General features: G+C 37.5%; 1 protein-coding gene and 1 long non-coding RNA gene across 3 annotated transcripts; one reads left to right on the top strand and one right to left on the bottom strand.

Moving 5' to 3' along the window:
- Positions 1 to 16,060, bottom strand: LOC106074677 (uncharacterized). 2 transcript variants are annotated; one of them, XM_056044669.1, is made up of 6 exons: positions 15,599 to 16,060; positions 5,615 to 5,835; positions 5,228 to 5,366; positions 3,960 to 4,587; positions 3,249 to 3,433; positions 1 to 2,040 (listed from the first exon to the last, which is right to left on the bottom strand). In XM_056044669.1, exons 2-6 carry the CDS (start codon positions 5,796 to 5,798, stop codon positions 1,389 to 1,391), a joined length of 1,788 nt encoding a protein of 595 aa, XP_055900644.1. In that variant the 5' UTR covers positions 5,799 to 5,835; positions 15,599 to 16,060; the 3' UTR covers positions 1 to 1,388. The 2 variants fall into 2 exon arrangements, with proteins under 2 accessions (XP_055900644.1, XP_055900643.1); XM_056044668.1 differs by lacking the exon at positions 15,599 to 16,060 and adding an exon at positions 7,881 to 8,314.
- Positions 12,298 to 18,312, top strand: LOC106074684 (uncharacterized). The gene is made up of 2 exons (XR_001218989.2): positions 12,298 to 12,565; positions 17,139 to 18,312. It is a non-coding gene; the product is annotated as an uncharacterized LOC106074684 (long non-coding RNA).
- The last annotated feature ends 264 nt before the right edge of the window (positions 18,313 to 18,576 follow it).

The following is an 18,576-nucleotide window of genomic DNA, read 5'->3' as shown; positions in this document are numbered from 1 at the left end:
ACAGTTTGGTTTCGGTTTTAAAAACAGTTCCCCATTTTCCAACAAATCAAGTTGCACTGTTATGCTCTTGAGGAGGTCAAAGTGCAATGACGTTGCAAAGTTACATTTAAATAGGTCAAAGTTCAAATTTTGAAATAAATGTTTGGGTTATTCGTCCACTGTAGTTTTGGGATTGATCAAGTGCATATGAGTAAATTAAAAAAGAATCCTATCAACAATTTAATTTTTTTTTTAGAGCAGCATATTGATAAAATTAGACAGCTAGTTGATCAATGGTATACGAGTAAATTAAAAAGAATCCTATCAACAATTTGTTTTTTCAATTTTTTAGAGAAGCATAATGACACAATTAGACAGATTGACACAATTAGACATGTTGACACAATTAGACATGTTGACACAATTAGACAGATAGACACAATTAGACATGTTGACACAATTAGACATGTTGACACAATTAGACAGATAGACACAATTAGACATGTTGACACAATTAGACAGATAGACACAATTAGACATGTTGACACAATTAGACAGATAGACACAATTAGACAGATTGACACAATTAGACAGATTGACACAATTAGACAGATAGACACAATTAGACAGATTGACACAATTAGACAGATAGTGATAACAGGAGAAAAACTAGGGTCAGAGAAACAGATTCAGTAATAAACCGGATAAATTACATTTCATTGTAATAAGTGCTTCATGTAAGTTACAAGAATGAATTTGGATCAGTTGTGTTTTGCATTATGATTTGAGCATGAAGTTATTAATACTAGGAGTCTGTATACAATCGTACTGGGTCTAAATGTACAATAAAACAATCAAATGATGTTTTAGTTTAAATATTTTCAGTAGCATAGTTTTTGAAATATTCCAAGTACTTTGACTCGCAGAATGGCCTGATGACTAAAGTTAGATTTCATTCAAGAGTTGAGAACAGAACTGATTTGACACGCTGGAAATGAGCCTGAGTCATTTGATTCACTGAGCTGATTCATGGTGTGAGGAATGAGTTGATTCATTGTGGGAGGAATTAGTTGATTCATGGAGTAAGAAATGAGTTAATTCATTGGGAGGAATGAGTTGATTCATTGGGAGGAATGAGTTGATTCATTGGGAGGAATGAGTTGATTCATTGTGGGAGGAATGACTTGATTCATTGAAATGAGTTGATTTATGGTGTGAGAATTAAGTAGATATAAGGAATGAAAAATAGTTGATTCATGAAAAACTGGAATGATTTGATTCATGGAATCGGGAATGTTTTAACTGAATAAGAGTGGGTCGATTCATTGAATGACCTTTCATACGATACATGGAAAATAAACTGATTCGGGATGTGAGTAGATATTTGGAGAATTCATTACATGAAAATGTTATTCATTCAGTGAAGAGTGAATTTCATGTGTAGGTACTGACTGGATAATGATCTGATCTCTGAAGGGTGAACGAGTTGATTCGTAGACTTGATCAGCATATTCCTTGGGTGGGAAATAAGCGGATTCATTGTGTAAAGAGTGAGTCAATTCAGAGTTATATGACGAATACGTAGAATCACTATGCAGTTTCTGGGCTGTGTTGCCTCTTGACTGATCCGACTCGTTGCATGGGAGAGGCAAACAACAAGCTTTATCGGCCAGTGGTCTCAAATCTCCGATGGTTTTCACATCACCATGGCAGCAGTTTCCCTCCGGAACTGACGTCAGTTCTCCTTTCGGATTCTCACCCTGATCATTCATCGTCTTAGAAGCAGATCCGCTTCGTGGCAAAAATAATACGCTGACAATCAAGGACACACAATGGAGGCAGCTAACACTTAAAAATAAGCCAAGCCATTCAAATGTCTCAAGGATCTGGCTCATGATTGGAGGCGCCGTCAGCTGCAAGACGGTGCTGAATGCCGCCACGATTCCGTACTTGAGATTGCAACGATAGGTTCCGTAAATCTCCACGACGCCTGCCACAACGAGGCTGTCAAAGGCGCATACAAACCACGTGATACACACGGTCCAGATAAAAAACATCCACCTGGAATAAAGAAACAAAACTCTTTTAGATTAAAAAAAAAATCCACCTGAAATAAAAACAAAAACAAACCTTTTTAGAGTTTCTTTTTCACTTTGGCTCGAAATAATTTACTTTTAATAATTTATAAACTGTCCTAAGCCACAACGCTATCTATATTCATTAATTCTAAGCTTGTCCCTAATCCTAGCTCATAATTCTTAAATAGTGATCATCAATGACATAAAAACTACAAATTGTTAGCTATTGTGTGTATCCAGTATAGATCATGTTTTTTTTTTTTACAATTCCTCTTATTAGCTTGCATACTCTTCGTGGGTTCATGAATGAACAAAAAGTTAAATCTGCCTGGACACGAATCTTGAAAACGGCTCTAACGATTTTCCTAGAATTTTGACAGTTTATGCATATGTTTGAGACAAAAAATTACTAGCTCATCGATCGCACCAAGAAAACTCTGGTCTGACCGTTATAGGTTTAAGGTTTACAAGTTTCTTTACAAACGATCAAATACCAATAATGTAAATTGGAAAAAAAAAGTCATGTATTTATTTTTAAAAGCAAAATGAAAAAAAAGGGAAAATGCATACGAGAGAAGAAACCATCAATCAAAAAGGGGCATCATCATCATCAACCTCATCACCATTATCAAATTCCATGTGAAGACAAGCTCTACTTGTGCGCAATTCTCTTATGTCCCCGAGTAAGTCAAGAAAATGTGACTTCCAAAAACCTGTCGAAACGGAGCCAACAAGTCGGAACAGTCACCAAGAATATGAGACACAGTTTCCTCTTCCTCGCCTTAACGGGGGAAACGTGAGTCGAAGTTTGACCAGAATCGTCAAAAACAAAATTGAACTAATGAGACAATTGCTCAGGCCTGGACAGTTTTTTTTCAGACTTGTCCCAACTGGTGTTTTCCATGTGGTGTCAGAAGTAACAGTTGCGTTAAATCCACAAAGCGGAAGACCGTCTAAAGAAGGTTATTAAACTTTTAAAAGTTCTCTTGTTCTTAAAAGAAGGATGGCTGCCTGATCGTGTGGTATGCGCTTTGGACTGTCGTTCGGTGGTATTTAAGGCCCTGGTTTAAAACCGTGTCCGCTGTCCTTCCCCGTCGTCCTGCCGGACTTCAGAAACTGAAGGAACACCCGAAACGTGTCCAACAATTTACAAACAATTTTTCTAGTACTAATAAACTAAGTAGCACTTACTTGTTGACCTTTGGGGTGAAGTCCCAGAAGGCTGACGTAATAGTTGTGCCTGAGGTCATGATGATCCAAGTCTCCTTCAAGCCGACCTTGTCTTGCAGCGCCCCGAGCAAGAGTTTTGGAAAGATGGTGGTGACAGTCATTACAGTGCCCAGTACTGCTAGGACCTGGTCATCGCTCAGCCAAGTCTGGGAAGGGGACAGGGGAGAAAAAAAAATCATGTCCATTACATTTTGTTTTTCTACATATAATGATGATACATGGTCAAACAAACACATACATAACCAAGTCTTATTGGTGCAACGAGAATGTTCGTAGTGTGTGTGTAGCGTGCGTGTAGTGTGTGTGTAGCTTTTATGTAGCATGTAAGTAGTAAAGTGTAGCATGCGTGTAGCGTTTACCTAGTGGCTTCCTCGTTTTGTATGCGATCTGGAGTGTCGTTCTGGATGTCCCTGGGTTCGAACCCTGCCCGCTGCTATCCCCCGTCATCCCTTGGGAGGCTTGGGCTAGGATGTGATTATCTTCAAATCATTTATTATCAATTCTAAACATTGATGAGTGTACTTATTCACAACGTCCTAAACCATAGGTTTTCACGTCTCACTGTAAGTATTTTTTGTTCTAAAACATTTAGATCTAAATTCACAAAACATAGGAACTATTTTCTGCTGTTGTGTATAGTTTGGCTTAGAAATTTGAAAACAAAAAGATTACCTGGCCAAACAACTTGTAGAAATGAGAGACAACGACCAAAGCGTAATCCATAGAGAACTGTAGCATCACTAGAAGGTAGAACTCTTTTGTTTTCAGCATCGTCTGAAGCTCATTGGAGAAACCGAGTAGGTCTTTGCGAGCGTCTTCGCTGAGACACTTGCGACAACAAAGCTTACAGACTTGCACACGCTCTCGCTTAACAGAATTGCCACTATTTGTTCCTGCGAAATTGCAGCTCTGCTCGAGTAGCCGGGCAGTGTCTGACTCAGATATTTCTGGTGACACTGCATCTGATTCTTTACATCCTGCCAAAGTGGCTTCGATGTCTTTCAATGACTTCGTCAGTTTCCCGGCACAGTTTACGGAGATTTGGCTCGCGCTCAATCTGTCGGTATGTTTGGCAGCGCCCTCTGGTGGACGCGCAGCATAGATTGCGCGTGCACATTTGACTGTCTTGTCGTGGTATCTTCGTGACTGCAGAAAGACAAAGCCAAGAAAGTGAAAGACTGAGCTGAAGGTTCCAAGTATCAGAAAGACGCGCGGAACTCGGTCTAATATATCTGCCTGAGTGAAAACACGAAGATTCCCATCTGTGACGTCAGGGTTCAGATTCAATGGGTTAATGTATCTGGAAGAGAAAAGTACAATCCATTTGATATCCAAATATGCACTGACATTTTATTTAATGATGTACTCAAAGAAATAGTAAAGTAGTAGTATTTTGTTCCATTTTAGACCTATAGGGAAGATGACGCAAAGCTCATCAGTTTCTCTTGGCCTACGGTTAGCAAGGGTGTCATGTGGCCAGCACAACGACCTACCGACTTTAGTTCACCAAATATCGGATATTGACGGGTACTTATTACAGCTGGGAGGTTTCACGGGCGTCCTAAAAATCCCAAATTTCAAAATCGCAGTCTTCATCAAGATTAAAATTTGAGAACCCTCATTTCGAAAGGGAAACCCCCCATAATCAAAATAAATGTGATATTTTTATTAACTAGAATATGTCTAAATTTACAGATTAAATGTAACGCATATGAAAGCTGGGTAGGGTGGCTCAGGATTCTGTGTTTTTTTTTTAATTGTTTTTTTTTTATCTGAATATGGAACAAGTAAATAATTTGTAAAATACTTATTAAAAACAACGCTTATATTGAGCGAAATTGTATCAAATTTTTTGAATTTATTTATTTTTAATAGATCTAGACTTCCAATAATAAATTAAGACTAATACATACAATGAATACACAAACACAGACACCGACCTTGTGATGATCAAATTAATAAGGACAGCGCCAAGGCCAAGGCTACTGGTGACCAAACCTACAGCCAAACCGACGTAATCGTCGACCCACATTATGATGTAAGACAAACTGGCAGAGTGGAGTATTCCATCAGCAATACCTGGCAAACAAGAACATCGTAACTTTGAAACAAAAAGATGAGTGCGTCATTTAATTTAAAAGCTGGTTTACATCGTGAGATGTCTGTAAGTCTCTGATTTTTCTGGCTCACTCAGACGACTTGTTTTATTCTCAAATCGTATTTAAAAAGAAAAAAGTTATTTAAATTTGTCCTTGCATAAAGAATATGAAAGATGCTTACAGTAATTTTGTTTATGTTTTCGTTAACTAGCAAATGTTACTACTTACCCGTGAGCACCCCAAGTGACAGAATAAATGTCACAAATGTCAACTCAAATGTCAGGAAGGTCAGAAAAAAGGATATATTGAAGAGAAAAGCTCCCAGGAGCATGGTCGACCTGGGCCCTAGTTTAGAGTCCAGGAGCCCACCCAGAATGATGCCCAGTGTCCAGCAGGCTACCTCCGCCGACATCAGCCACGAGGATTCAATGTTGGAACCTTGCTTCTTCCTGTCAATGTGTAGAAAATGTTTGTAATTGAAAACTGCGAACATTGACATGACATTTTAAAGATGATAATTTATATTGTAGATTTTCATACATGGTGGGAAAACCTATAAATAGCAATCTTTTTGGTGTATCCGCTGTTCAAGATAAAGGAATTGTTGATAATTCTATGTTTTTTTTAATAGTAAATACCCAGAGATTCTACACTTTTAACTCTTTAAACGCGTGTGGTAGATTAGCCTCTAAACATCAGAATTGTAATTCCTTTTTGTATGCACTCATTGTAAAACAGCTCAGCACTATAATGGTTAAGCATTGCAGGATTGTTCAAGCTCTTCTATTTGTAACGTTTATTGTACAAACTTTATTATCCGTGAGGGAAATTTGTTTTACAATTGTGCGTTACATGTTTCATTATAAGAGCAAGATGATGAAATGTTTAGTAAAGTAAAGTTCCTTTTTCAGACCTTGTGGTCTATAGGGCAGATGATGTAAAGGTCATCTGGTTCTGTGGCCTACGGTTAACGAATGTGTTATGTGGCCAGCACAACGACCAATCGCCTTTACTTTTCCCCCAACTAGTGTCAGGTACTTTAGAGCTGGGTGGATTCAGAGGCGCCCAAAAAATCCAGAAATAAAAAATCGCCAGTCTTCACCAGGATTCGAACCCGGGACCCACGGTTCGGAAGCGAAGCGCTTTACCGCTCAGCCACCTCGCCTCCGAAATGTTTATAGCTTGTCCGATAATTATGAAACAGTAATTGATCATGATAGAAGCTTTCCAAAAAAAAAAAAAAGGCGTATGCAAGAAAAGAAATTTCGCCAAGGGACCATCAAAATGATGACAGAATAAATGATTGTGAAATCAAGACGCTTCTACGCGTCACTGGGACTCGAGCCTTCCAACTGACAGTCTTTAGACATCTGCCCGCGACGGCTTCCGGTTAAAAACGTACAAAAAAAAGTTTTTTTTTATAATCAATTTCTTTTTTCTGAAGCTGATGATGGTCTAGAATTTATTCTGTGTAGTTCTTGTAATGCTTCATAATTGCACGGAGTCTTTGCGCAATCAAGATCTCTTGGTCATTCCCGCTACACCAGACGGTATGCAAACTGTTCATGAATGTCCTATAATTTATTCAACTATTATAAGCTTTATATAGAGTAAAGTGAAGCAAGTAAGTGAGATGACATAGACAAATATTACAGTAGCTTTTCAGTGGCTATCGACGCCTTATAGTGTTTTGAGATATAATTTTGACATTTGGAGTTACCAAATCTACTCCTATAAGTGATCTTATTACTTGCAACAAATGTTTCTTGAAAAAAAAAAAGCATTAGGTCACGTGTTGTTCTAAAAATAGAAATGTCAAGTCTCTACATGTGTTTTTGTTTTGTTTTTCTTAAAGTGTATATCTTATTGGGTTAGTCAATTTATGTCAATATTTTTTTGCTAACTGTGTTAACACAAAAGGAAAAAAAAACGGTTAAATCTGTAAGCCCACAAGCAGTGGCGTAGCTAGGGTGGGGGGAGGGTGTCCAAATTTGAAAATCCCCCCCAGAGCCTCACATGAACGGGGCCCCTTAATGAGAGTCCGATATTTTGTTTTACATTAAATATTACTCCATTATCTCATGTCGTGATGTCGAATGTCAAAATGCAGGGGCCCCTAAAGAGGTCAAGCGCCCCCCGGCCCCCAAATCCTAAGCTACGCCACTGCCGGTATGATTGTGTAAGTCCATATGAAAGTAAAACTAAGCCCACTTAGCTATTTGAGATGTGGGGGCCCTTTGAAAGTCCAGATATTATATATATCTGTGCAAAACATTTATTGGGGTCCCTAACCTATAGCTCGTGTTGCCTATAGATAAATCCGACCCTGGGTAAGACTCTTAACTCTTTCTCTCCTAACTGACGATACCAACGTTGATTCCACAAGACTTTGGTAAATAATTACGGAGAGAAAGAGTTAAGCCACGAGAAAGGTAAAGCTATGCCCTATTCGCAAAATAAAACTAAACCCAAATGGAATGATCTTGAAGCCTACCTGAAGACGCATGCTGTGTACGAAGACAAGTTCCCATAGTACCACGTGACGCCGTTAGGGACGTTGAGAAGAAAGACGCCGAAGAGAACGAAATATTTGCGCCATTTCATTCTGAGCTAGACTGGACCTCAAGAACTGTCCCTCCAAACTGTCCTATGTTCCCTATACACGAACACTCGCGTGCATGGCAACATTCAAATACACACTACGCGGTACCGCTAGTTCCATGTGTAGGACTTCGTGTGTGTATTTATGATGTTTGCAAGATGTGTACGGTTTAAAACAAAATGTATGTCAACACGAAGCTTCCACTTAGTGAACTGATGTCAGTGTTAGACACTATAGGATAGTCTTTGAAAACTACACACCACAAACTTTAAACTATCCAGTCGTAATCTAGAAGATTGTTGCAAACTAAGTCAATCCACTGAGATGTATTTTCAAAACTTGCCTGGGCATAGAATTGATGAAAGAGTATTATAATTGTCTAAAATTTAATTAAGAGAAGCGAATTGAGACCTAGAAGCAGTTTGTTTTTTTTTTTGGGGGGGGGGGGGGGGTAGCGCGGTGGCTGGGTGGTTAAACGCTTGGCTTCCGAGCCTGGGGTCCTGGGTTCGAAACTCGGTAAAGACTGTGATTTGAATTTTTTTTTTTTTTAAGGCGCCCCTGAATACAAATCCAATGATTATGTGACTTTAGTTGGGGAAAGTAAAGGCGGTTGGTTGCTTATATTGAGACTTGACTGACATTGGATACATTGTTTTGAAACAATTGTGTAATTAATTATGAATGGTTAAAAACAACAACAACAACAACAACAAAAACTTACAACACCTTATAGGTTTGTTGTCCAAATAGGATAACCTGTTTGAATGCGACCCGAGAGCACTTTTAGTATCAAGTCAAGTCATTGTTTGTATATTGTCATCTTATTGGTCATTTTGATTGACCTTTAGCTTGGATGGAACTTGAGCTAGGGATACTGATAGAAACTTGAGATAAGGATACTGTTAGAAAGTTGAGATAAGCATACTGATATACACTTGAGATAAGGATACTGAGAGAAACTTGAGATAAGGATACTGATAGAAAGTTGAGATAAGCATACTGATAGACACTTGAGATAAGGATACTGATAGAAAGTTGAGATAAGGGTACTTATAGAAAGTTGAGATAAGCATACTGATAGAAACTTGAGATAAGGATAATGATAGAAAGTTGAGATAATGATACTGATAGAAACTTGAGATAAGCATACTGATAGAAAGTTGAGATAAGGGTACTGATAGAAAGTTGAGATAGGGATACTGATAGAAAGTTGAGATAAGGGTACTTATAGAAAGTTGAGATAAGCATACTGATAGACACTTGAGATAAGGGTACTGATAGAAAGTTGAGATAAGGATAATGATAGAAAGTTGAGATAAGCATACTGATAGAAAGTTGAGATAAGGGTACTGATAGAAAGTTGAGATAAGGGTACTGATAGAAAGTTGAGATATGCATACTGATAGAAACTTGAGATAAGGATAATGATAGAAAGTTGAGATAAGCATACTGATAGAAAGTTGAGATAAGGATAATGATAGAAAGTTGAGATAAGCATACTGATAGAAAGTTGAGATAAGCATACTGATAGAAACTTGAGATAAGGGTACTGATGGAAAGTTGAGATAAGCATACTGATAGAAAGTTGAGATAAGGATAATGATAGAAAGTTTAGATAAGCATACTGATAGAAAGTTGAGATAAGGATAATGATAGAAAGTTGAGATAAGGATACTGATGGAAAGTTGAGATAAGCATACTGATAGAAAGTTGAGATAAGGATAATGATAGAAATTTTAGATAAGCATACTGATAGAAAGTTGAGATAAGGATAATGATAGAAAGTTGAGATAAGGATACTGATAGAAAGTTGAGATAAGCATACTGATAGACACTTGAGATAAGGGTACTGATAGAAAGTTGAGATAAGCATACTGATAGAAAGTTGAGATAAGGATAATGATAGAAAGTTGAGATAAGCATACTGATAGAAAGTTGAGATAAGGGTACTGATAGAAAGTTGAGATAAGGGTACTGATAGAAAGTTGAGATATGCATACTGATAGAAACTTGAGATAAGGATAATGATAGAAAGTTGAGATAAGCATACTGATAGAAAGTTGAGATAAGGATAATGATAGAAAGTTGAGATAAGCATACTGATAGAAAGTTGAGATAAGCATACTGATAGAAACTTGAGATAAGGGTACTGATGGAAAGTTGAGATAAGCATACTGATAGAAAGTTGAGATAAGGATAATGATAGAAAGTTTAGATAAGCATACTGATAGAAAGTTGAGATAAGGATAATGATAGAAAGTTGAGATAAGGATACTGATAGAAACTTGAGATAAGGATACTGATAGAAAGTTGAGATAAGCATACTGATAGACACTTGAGATAAGCATACTGATAGAAAGTTGAGATAAGGATAATGATAGAAAGTTGAGATAAGGATACTGATAGAAACTTGAGATAAGGATACTGATAGAAAGTTAAGATAAGCATACTGATAGACACTTGAGATAGGGATACTGATAGAAACTTGAGATAAGGATACTGATAGAAAGTTAAGATAAGCATACTGATAGACACTTGAGATAGGGATACTGATAGAAACTTGAGATAAGGATACTGATAGAAAGTTAAGATAAGCATACTGATAGACACTTGAGATAGGGATACTGCGACCTTTTTGCTTCTGCTATCTTGTGTGTTGACAAGAGTCTCGTTAACGCTTTGGGGGAAGAGAACCGTTCCATCGCTGTCATATCTCTAATTATTGCATGATTATCTCCCTTTAGATTAGTCCACTTTCCATGCCTTATGTAATTAATTACGACTAAATGATTAACTAAATGGCTAATTATTTGATTGACGTATGTGTTGTCATCGACATTGAACCATTGTGAACAGTTTCAACTTGATCTGAGAATGGGAAGTGGGAGAAATAATGTGGACAAGATTGTGACCAGACAGACATACAGAAAGGGTGAGTTGATATAAGTGAGGTAATAACATGACCTACAGACTGAGTGGGTTGATATAAGTGAGGTAATGACATGACCTACAGACGGAGTGAGTTGATAGAAGTGAGGTAATGACATGACCTACAGACGGAGTGGGTTGATATAAGTGAGGTAATGACATGACCTACAGACGGAGTGAGTTGATAAAAGTGAGGTAATGACATGACCTACAGACGGAGTGAGTTGATAAAAGTGAGGTAATGACATGACCTACAGACGGAGTGAGTTGATAAAAGTGAGGTAATGATATGACCTACAGACGGAGTGAGTTGATAGAAGTGAGGTAATGACATGACCTACAGACGGAGTGGGTTGATAAAAGTGAGGTAATGACATGTTTTAGTGATATTTTCTATTTACCCTATCTCCCCACCCCCTCTACACTTGGTCTTTTAAATTGCGCTCCCATCTTCGAATATAGAAAGTAATTATTCATTATTTCATGACTCTTAAATTATATGGATGTCCAGATATTTTTAAAGCATCTATAATCTACACCAGTGTTTCCCAAACTTTTGACCAATGTGTCCCCTCTATGTGCTGAGATGACAGACCTTAGAATTAGGTTCCCTTGTTGTTAATTGTTAATCTGAGATGCAGTTCCACGTCCTCTAGTCTGTTCCTTTTAATTTTTTTTTGTACTTGATGACCACAAATGCTGAAAAAAGCTTCACATGAAGTTGGAGAAGACAAGTATTTCAGAACTTTTTCTGTTAAAGCTGAATACACATGTCGAAGATACCAGAGAGTTCAAATGCATGGAGATTCTAACCCTTTTTAAACCACACAAATGAAATGTATATATTGAGACATGTATCTAATGTAAATGTACACGGAATGTGAATGCATTGAAGCAATTCTCTATTGCCATTTTTATTGGACATCTTAAACTATAAATCTTAAACAATAAAAAATTATATTGGTGGTATTAATTATGCGAGTCTCTATGCCTAACATAGTACCTAAAATAGTAAGGAAAACAAAACGTAAATATTGTGACCTTAACCCTAACCAAAACATTCCTGTTCATTACCCAATCTTTAACATATTTATTATTAAGATTATGAGTTTGTATAAATATAGAATCAAATAATATTAAAGAATGTCAATTTAAATTTAATATCAGAATATAATAAATCAGCATTGTTAATGGGATGCAACGCGTACCCCCCTTCAAAGTCTTCCCGTACCCATGGGGGTACGCGTACCCTACTTTGGGAAACACTGGTCTACACTCACAAAATCTTCCCTTTCTTTTGATTTGGCCATGATATAAATAACAATGTCTTTTACATAGCGAAAAGTTACGATAACGTATTCAATCGTGACCTTCTCTTATTCCAAGAATTACAATAACTATTAGGCTACCATAGGCCTTGTTATCGCGGCTTTTGGGCCTTAAATCGGAAAAATCCATTCGAGAAGGAGCTTGGACCACCCCCATTGTTTACGATTACAAATACAGTTATTTATGTTAAATTTTGCATTATGATCAGCTGTTTTGGGATGCATTCTGTCGTTCTTATTTGGACATTGTTTGGACATCTTTTTTTTAATAAATTGTTTCATGAATAATGTAGAATAATGTACATATTTAATGACAAAGAGGTAAGTTTTTAAAATCAAACTTATTTAGAATCTCCATTGTAGAGTGTTAGCGTTAAAGGATCATCCATTTATGACGTCCAGACATAAAATTGCCTTCTTTTCAGTCTCCCGACAATACAGGTCTGGCCTTCACCCACCAGAAACATCAACAAAGTCATTCTTTTGGAATTCTCACTGCTTGTGTGTTATATTCTCACTGTGTATGTGTTTCCATTCTCATTGCGTGTATTTTTTAGTTCTCATTGTGTGTGTGTTTTTATTCTCATTGTGTATGTCTTTTCATTCTCATTGTGTATGTGTGTGTGTGTGTGTGTTTATTCTCATTGTGTATGTGTTTTCATTCTCATTGTGTTTTCATTCTCGATGTGTATGTGTTTTCAATCTTAAAAGTAAGTAAGTAAAGTTCCCCTTTCAGACCTTGTGGTCTATATGGCAGATGATGTAAAGGACATATTTCTGTGGTCTGTTTCTGTGGCCTACGGTTAACAAGGGTGTCATGTGGCCAGCACAACGACCAACCGCCTTTACTTTTCCCTAACTGATAGAAGAAACTAATGTTAGGTACCCATTAGAGCTGGGTGGACTCAGAGGCGCCCGAGGATCCAGAAATTAAAAAATCCCAGTCTTCACCAGGATTCGAACCCCGGTCCCCACTTCGGAAGCCAAGCGCTTTACCGCTCAGCCACCGCGCCTCCTTTTTTTCATTCTTATTGTTGTTTTGTTTCATTCTCAATATGCACAATTTTCCTTATGTATATGTTTTCATTGAGTAAATGGTATCCAAAATTGGAAAAAAAGGAAATGAATAAATGAAAAGAAAAAAAAAAAAAAAAGGAATTGCTGTTGCAATGTTTTAGAGGACCCCAATATATCAACGTCTAGTGTCTCATTGAGGACCATAAAGTGAATGGTCGACCTTTCCTTAGGGTAGCTACTAACTAAGTGAATGGATCAGGGCCGGATTTAAGTATGTCGAGGTTCCGAGGCAAGATTTTTGTGAAGGCCCTTTACACTCTTTCAAAAACTAAAAAAAAAAGTACCACTAATGAATAAAAAATACTTATAAAAGCATGCTTTAATTTAGAAGAAAAATATTTGTTAAATGTTTCAAATGTTCCTTCAGAGTTGCAGATAATTTACTTCCTAGTCCAAACCTCCGCAGGACGGAAGCGGGCAGGGTTTAAACCCTGGAGCATCAATAAGTCCAAACGACAGTCCAGCGCGTAGACCGCGGGCAGCCATCCTTCCGGTTTCTATCTCACTTTCCTTTTTTTTTTCCTAAAAAAAAAATATAAAAAATTGAATAGGCATATTTTAATTTTAAAAAAGTGTACACGTTTGCGTTTGTGGAGGGTAAGGCCCTTGGTAGACCCACTGCCGTAAAACCGGAGCTGTATTTGCATATTCCGAGCATGCTAGAAGCATATACTTCTTCATCACGTAGCCAGCCGTAAAAACACGAAAAACAAAATGTTAGAAAAAAAAAAAGTTTCTGACCCATCGAATTTCGAATATATTTTTTCTCTTTTGTGGAGGTCCCTTTCTTGTAGAGTCCCGGGGCTATAGCCCCACCTGCCCTCCTTTAAATCAGGCTTAGGGTGGGTGGATAGATAGATAGATAGATAGATAGACAGACAGACAGACAGACAGATAGATAGATAGATAGATAGATAGATAGATAGATAGATAGATAGATAGATAGATAGATAGTCCGACAGTAAGATGTATATATATATACACTCCTTTTAATTGGTAAATTGATACTAGACAACAAATCTAGATTTCTGGTCCACACGTAGTAGACATTTCCTCCCTGGCCCACAAGAATGGAGTCTTAAAGCCTGTGTTAAGAAAATAAAATTGCAACTTCGAGTCATCCAGTTTTTTATCTCCTTCAGTAACAAAACAAGTTCGAATTCCAGTGAAGGCTTTGGGGGGGTCTTCCCTTCGGGATGTCCCTAAGACCCACAACTCTAATCTTTAAGTGGTGGGTTTGGCACAGAAAACTACTAAATTCTAAATGACATGACGAAGGCAACTCGTAGGCCGATTTCAATCTCTTTATTATACACTAAAGACCTGCCAAAGGCAAACATAAAACATAATTACAAATGAGCATTAACTAAACATAATTGGTCTAAATGGTTAGACCAAGTTGTACACACAACATCCAAGTCTAAATATTAGATTAAAAAAAAACAACAAATCTTATAGTGTGAACCAATCATCTCTTATACGAACACAACAGAGATATGGAACACCCGAAACATTGTAAAAATAAATGATAAAGTAGTTCTCTAAAAATACATCAACTAGTTGTTCTACATAAAACTAACATTTACATTGTTTGAAGAGTTTCGCTTTTCCTTTCCTTACAAAAAAACTATAACAATTAAATAGAACAAATCTATACACTGTTTCTTAAAAGCCAGTATCTACACACTGGTCGTAAAAATACATTTACAAGATGGACAGTTAGCATTCTATATAGGAACTATTTCGTCTAGTATACTACAGGTACGCTATTCAATAAATTGATTCATTTACATGTTGGCTTCTAAAAATAAGGATAGTCCAACAACATGAACAAAAACCCAGGTAGCGATATTCTATACAAATTACAAAATAAAAATATAATCTAATCTAAGAAAAATAAATGTAATTACCTGCAGCCATACATAAACACATGGTGTAGAACCAGGCACAAATGGAGTGGAGACCAAGTAGGTCCAGTAACGTACAGACACTACAGTGACAAGAGATGCCGGTAGAATGGACAGTGCCCACGTTGTTCTGCCTTTTTTCGCGCGGACACAAGGCGCCATCTAGGGGGAAGGGTCACGTAGATATCGGGGTGGCCGATGTGGCCTGAAAAAGTATCCACTCCACTACATTTACATGAAATTACGCTCTGGGGAAGTGGCACACATTTCTGTTCGTTGTGCTGACCCTCTGATAGAAGCAAATGAAATTTACATACTTTGACCCATGTACAGTTACGCCTGAACCTTGCCTTTGGATTAATACACCTACCTTTTTTTGGTTTCTCCTGACTTTCTCCTGAGTGTTCACGTGACGCACGTGTAATCCTTCCAGTCTCTACCGAAACGCCACTGTCTAGGCTCTACCTTCCGCCACGCTAATAATCTGGACGTCATAAATGGATGCTCCGTCATGATGGTTGTTTCTTAACCGGCAAGATACAAATAGCACGGCCATAAATCATCATCTTTTAAATTTCACTTCATGAAATCTTTTGCTAGAAGTGTGCAATCTTTTTTTTTCTTTTACCTTTGAGAGTTAGCAGTGGGACTGGTAGATGGGGGAAATTAAAACGCTTTGCTCTCATAATGCTGGTCACGTGTCTACCGTATTGTCGCGTATATGGCCCGTATGTTATATTATAAGATTTTAAAAAGAAATGGTAGTTGCGGGGTATACAGAGGTGCGGGGTATACAGATGTGCGGGGGTTTACTCTTTTTTTTTTTCATAAACATAGCATAACGGAAACGATGGTCATACCGGTGGGTCTTTAGACCTCATATAGTTGGCTGTGTGGTTGTGAACTGTACATTGAAAAGCTTTATGAACATCTCATTATAAACCTCAAGAAATAAACAGTAGCGATGCGGCAGAGAGTCTTATTACACCAGTGATCAATCGTGACAAGGAAGCGACTAAACTAATTGGCCGATACCGAACATGTCAAAACGTATAGACTACACTGCATACAATACATCCGCAATTAATCGCCAGTCTCACTAATGGCACTGTCCTCACTATGGTTAGTGAGACCATCGAAGCTTGTATCACTTAGCGAAGCAGGTTGGCAGTAGCAGTTGGGTCATAAATCGGCTCCTCACATGAGGGATATATGGGGGTGCGGGTTGTACGATTGCGGTTTTTATTTTATTTATTAATTTTGCCATATGTGCGGGGTATATGCGCGAAAATACGGTAGACGCTTGTTGCAGTTGGCTGTCATACAATGAGGTGTAGGATATGTTGTGGCATTTGCAGCTTCGATAATCGAATCATTGCAATCCCAAGATTTTTTTTTTCGGCAACAAGGAAGCTCTCACACAAATACCCCGCTCCCCCCCAAAAAAAAAAAAAAAACAATTGTCCACCAAGGAGATAGGACCAGGGCGCATTAAGCATGTCCTAGACGCATGAAAGACGCATTATTATAATAAAGGGAAATATGGATACAGGGCAGTGCTTCTGCAGACCTGCCATATCATCTTACTCTTAAGGGGAGACTACAATGCATTTTGTTTTTTGTATTGCCCTGACAGCATCAGAGAATTTGAAGATTCTTTTATAATAATAATCACAGTAACAGTCCTAATGTATGGTGTCTCTCATTCTGTTGTTCTTATTAATTAACAAGAACCACTTATTAAAGTGGTTTGGTTCTTATTTATTACATAAGATCTGCAGTTCTGAACGCGCGGCTTTTACCTAAACGTCTAGGAAATATTTGGTTAAATTATATTATCACATTTACACAATACGAAACAGCCAAACATGATCTTATTGTTGCTTTTTTCTCTCTCTCTCTTTTAAAAGCATCTCCGAGCCAAACGAAAGGAGAGGGCCAGACGAAGAAGGACTTGTCGCCCCTGGCTAAGGGCTCCGGCTCGCATCTACAATGTTGTCAAGGAACACTTCCGGAGGTTTAGGAGACGAATTTTGTATATTAGACATGTTCCGGAATCGGAGTATGACCGCCAGTGGGCGCTCTACGGCAACAACAACACAATGTCAAAGCTTCTCTTATGTCCGATAACTGTTGTTGTTATATTCGTGTATTCGCTAGCATTCTATCTCTTTACATACCTAGGAATGGGAATAGTTCCTCTCCCTTTCTTTTTCAGCGTCTGGGCATTCTTAGTTGAGCTAGTTATAAATGTGTCATTGTTTATAGTTCAATCGTTGCAAAATGTGTTAACTTTTGGAGTGTTTGAAACGATGGTTATTTCCCCTGTCGTCTTGATGGCAAGCTTCTACAAGTGTGTCCGGGCGACTTCTTTAGAAGATTTAGCCGAGATGATAGATGGCGTCTATATCCAATGGATGGATAGATGAAGAATTCATGAATAGAAGCATGAAAAAAGACAAAACGGACTGGCTTGAGTGGATGAATGGATTAAATAAGCAATCGATTTTTATTTTTAAGCCCATTCATTCATAAAAGCATTCCCAAAGGTTTTATGGCTCACTGAAGTTGAAGCCGTGTTACCTTATAATTGTAAACACTGTAAAACAAAGACTACATCTAAAACAAGGAAAGCAGCTAGGTATGTAGACCTAAAACAAGGCATATCCCTAAATTAAATAAGACAATTCATCTTATATCTAATTCAAGGAGCGCAGCTAGATCTAGATGTAAATGCAATTCCATTGAGATATGTAACAAGGAATGCAGACATATCTAGATGTAAAAAAAAAGAAATGCAGATACATCTAGATGTAAAAAAAAGAAATGCAGATACATCTAGATGTAAAAAAAAGAAATGCAGACACATCTAGATGTAAACAAGGAATGCAGATACATCTAGATGTAAAAAAAGGAATGCAGACACATCTAGATGTAAACAAGGAATGCAGACACATCTAGATGTAAAAAAAGGAATGCAGACACATCTAGATGTAAACAAGGAATGCAGACACATCTAGATGTAAAAAAGGAATGCAGACACATCTAGATGTAAACAAGGAATGCAGATACATCTAGATGTAAGCAAGGAATGCAGCTAGATCTAGATGTATTATTATTCATGGAAACTATTGAATGTAAACATAACATTCTCAGCCAAAAAGTAGGTCTATATAAAAATTCTCCCAGCTCACGTTCATTCTAACCATGTATATGTGTCGTGTATCCCATGTTTGCAGTGTATGTCATGTATGCTTTGATGTCCCCTTTCTTGTTACGCACAATCCTCTTATTTCATTGTAAATACTTCATGATATTAAATAGTTAATAACATAGCACTAAAGCTAG

The sequence above is a fragment of the Biomphalaria glabrata genome, chromosome 10 (assembly GCF_947242115.1).
Source record: "Biomphalaria glabrata chromosome 10, xgBioGlab47.1, whole genome shotgun sequence".
Taxonomy (NCBI): Eukaryota; Metazoa; Mollusca; class Gastropoda; family Planorbidae; genus Biomphalaria; species Biomphalaria glabrata.
Note: the sequence above shows the minus strand (reverse complement) of the source record. Positions and strands in the feature narration are given on the sequence as shown.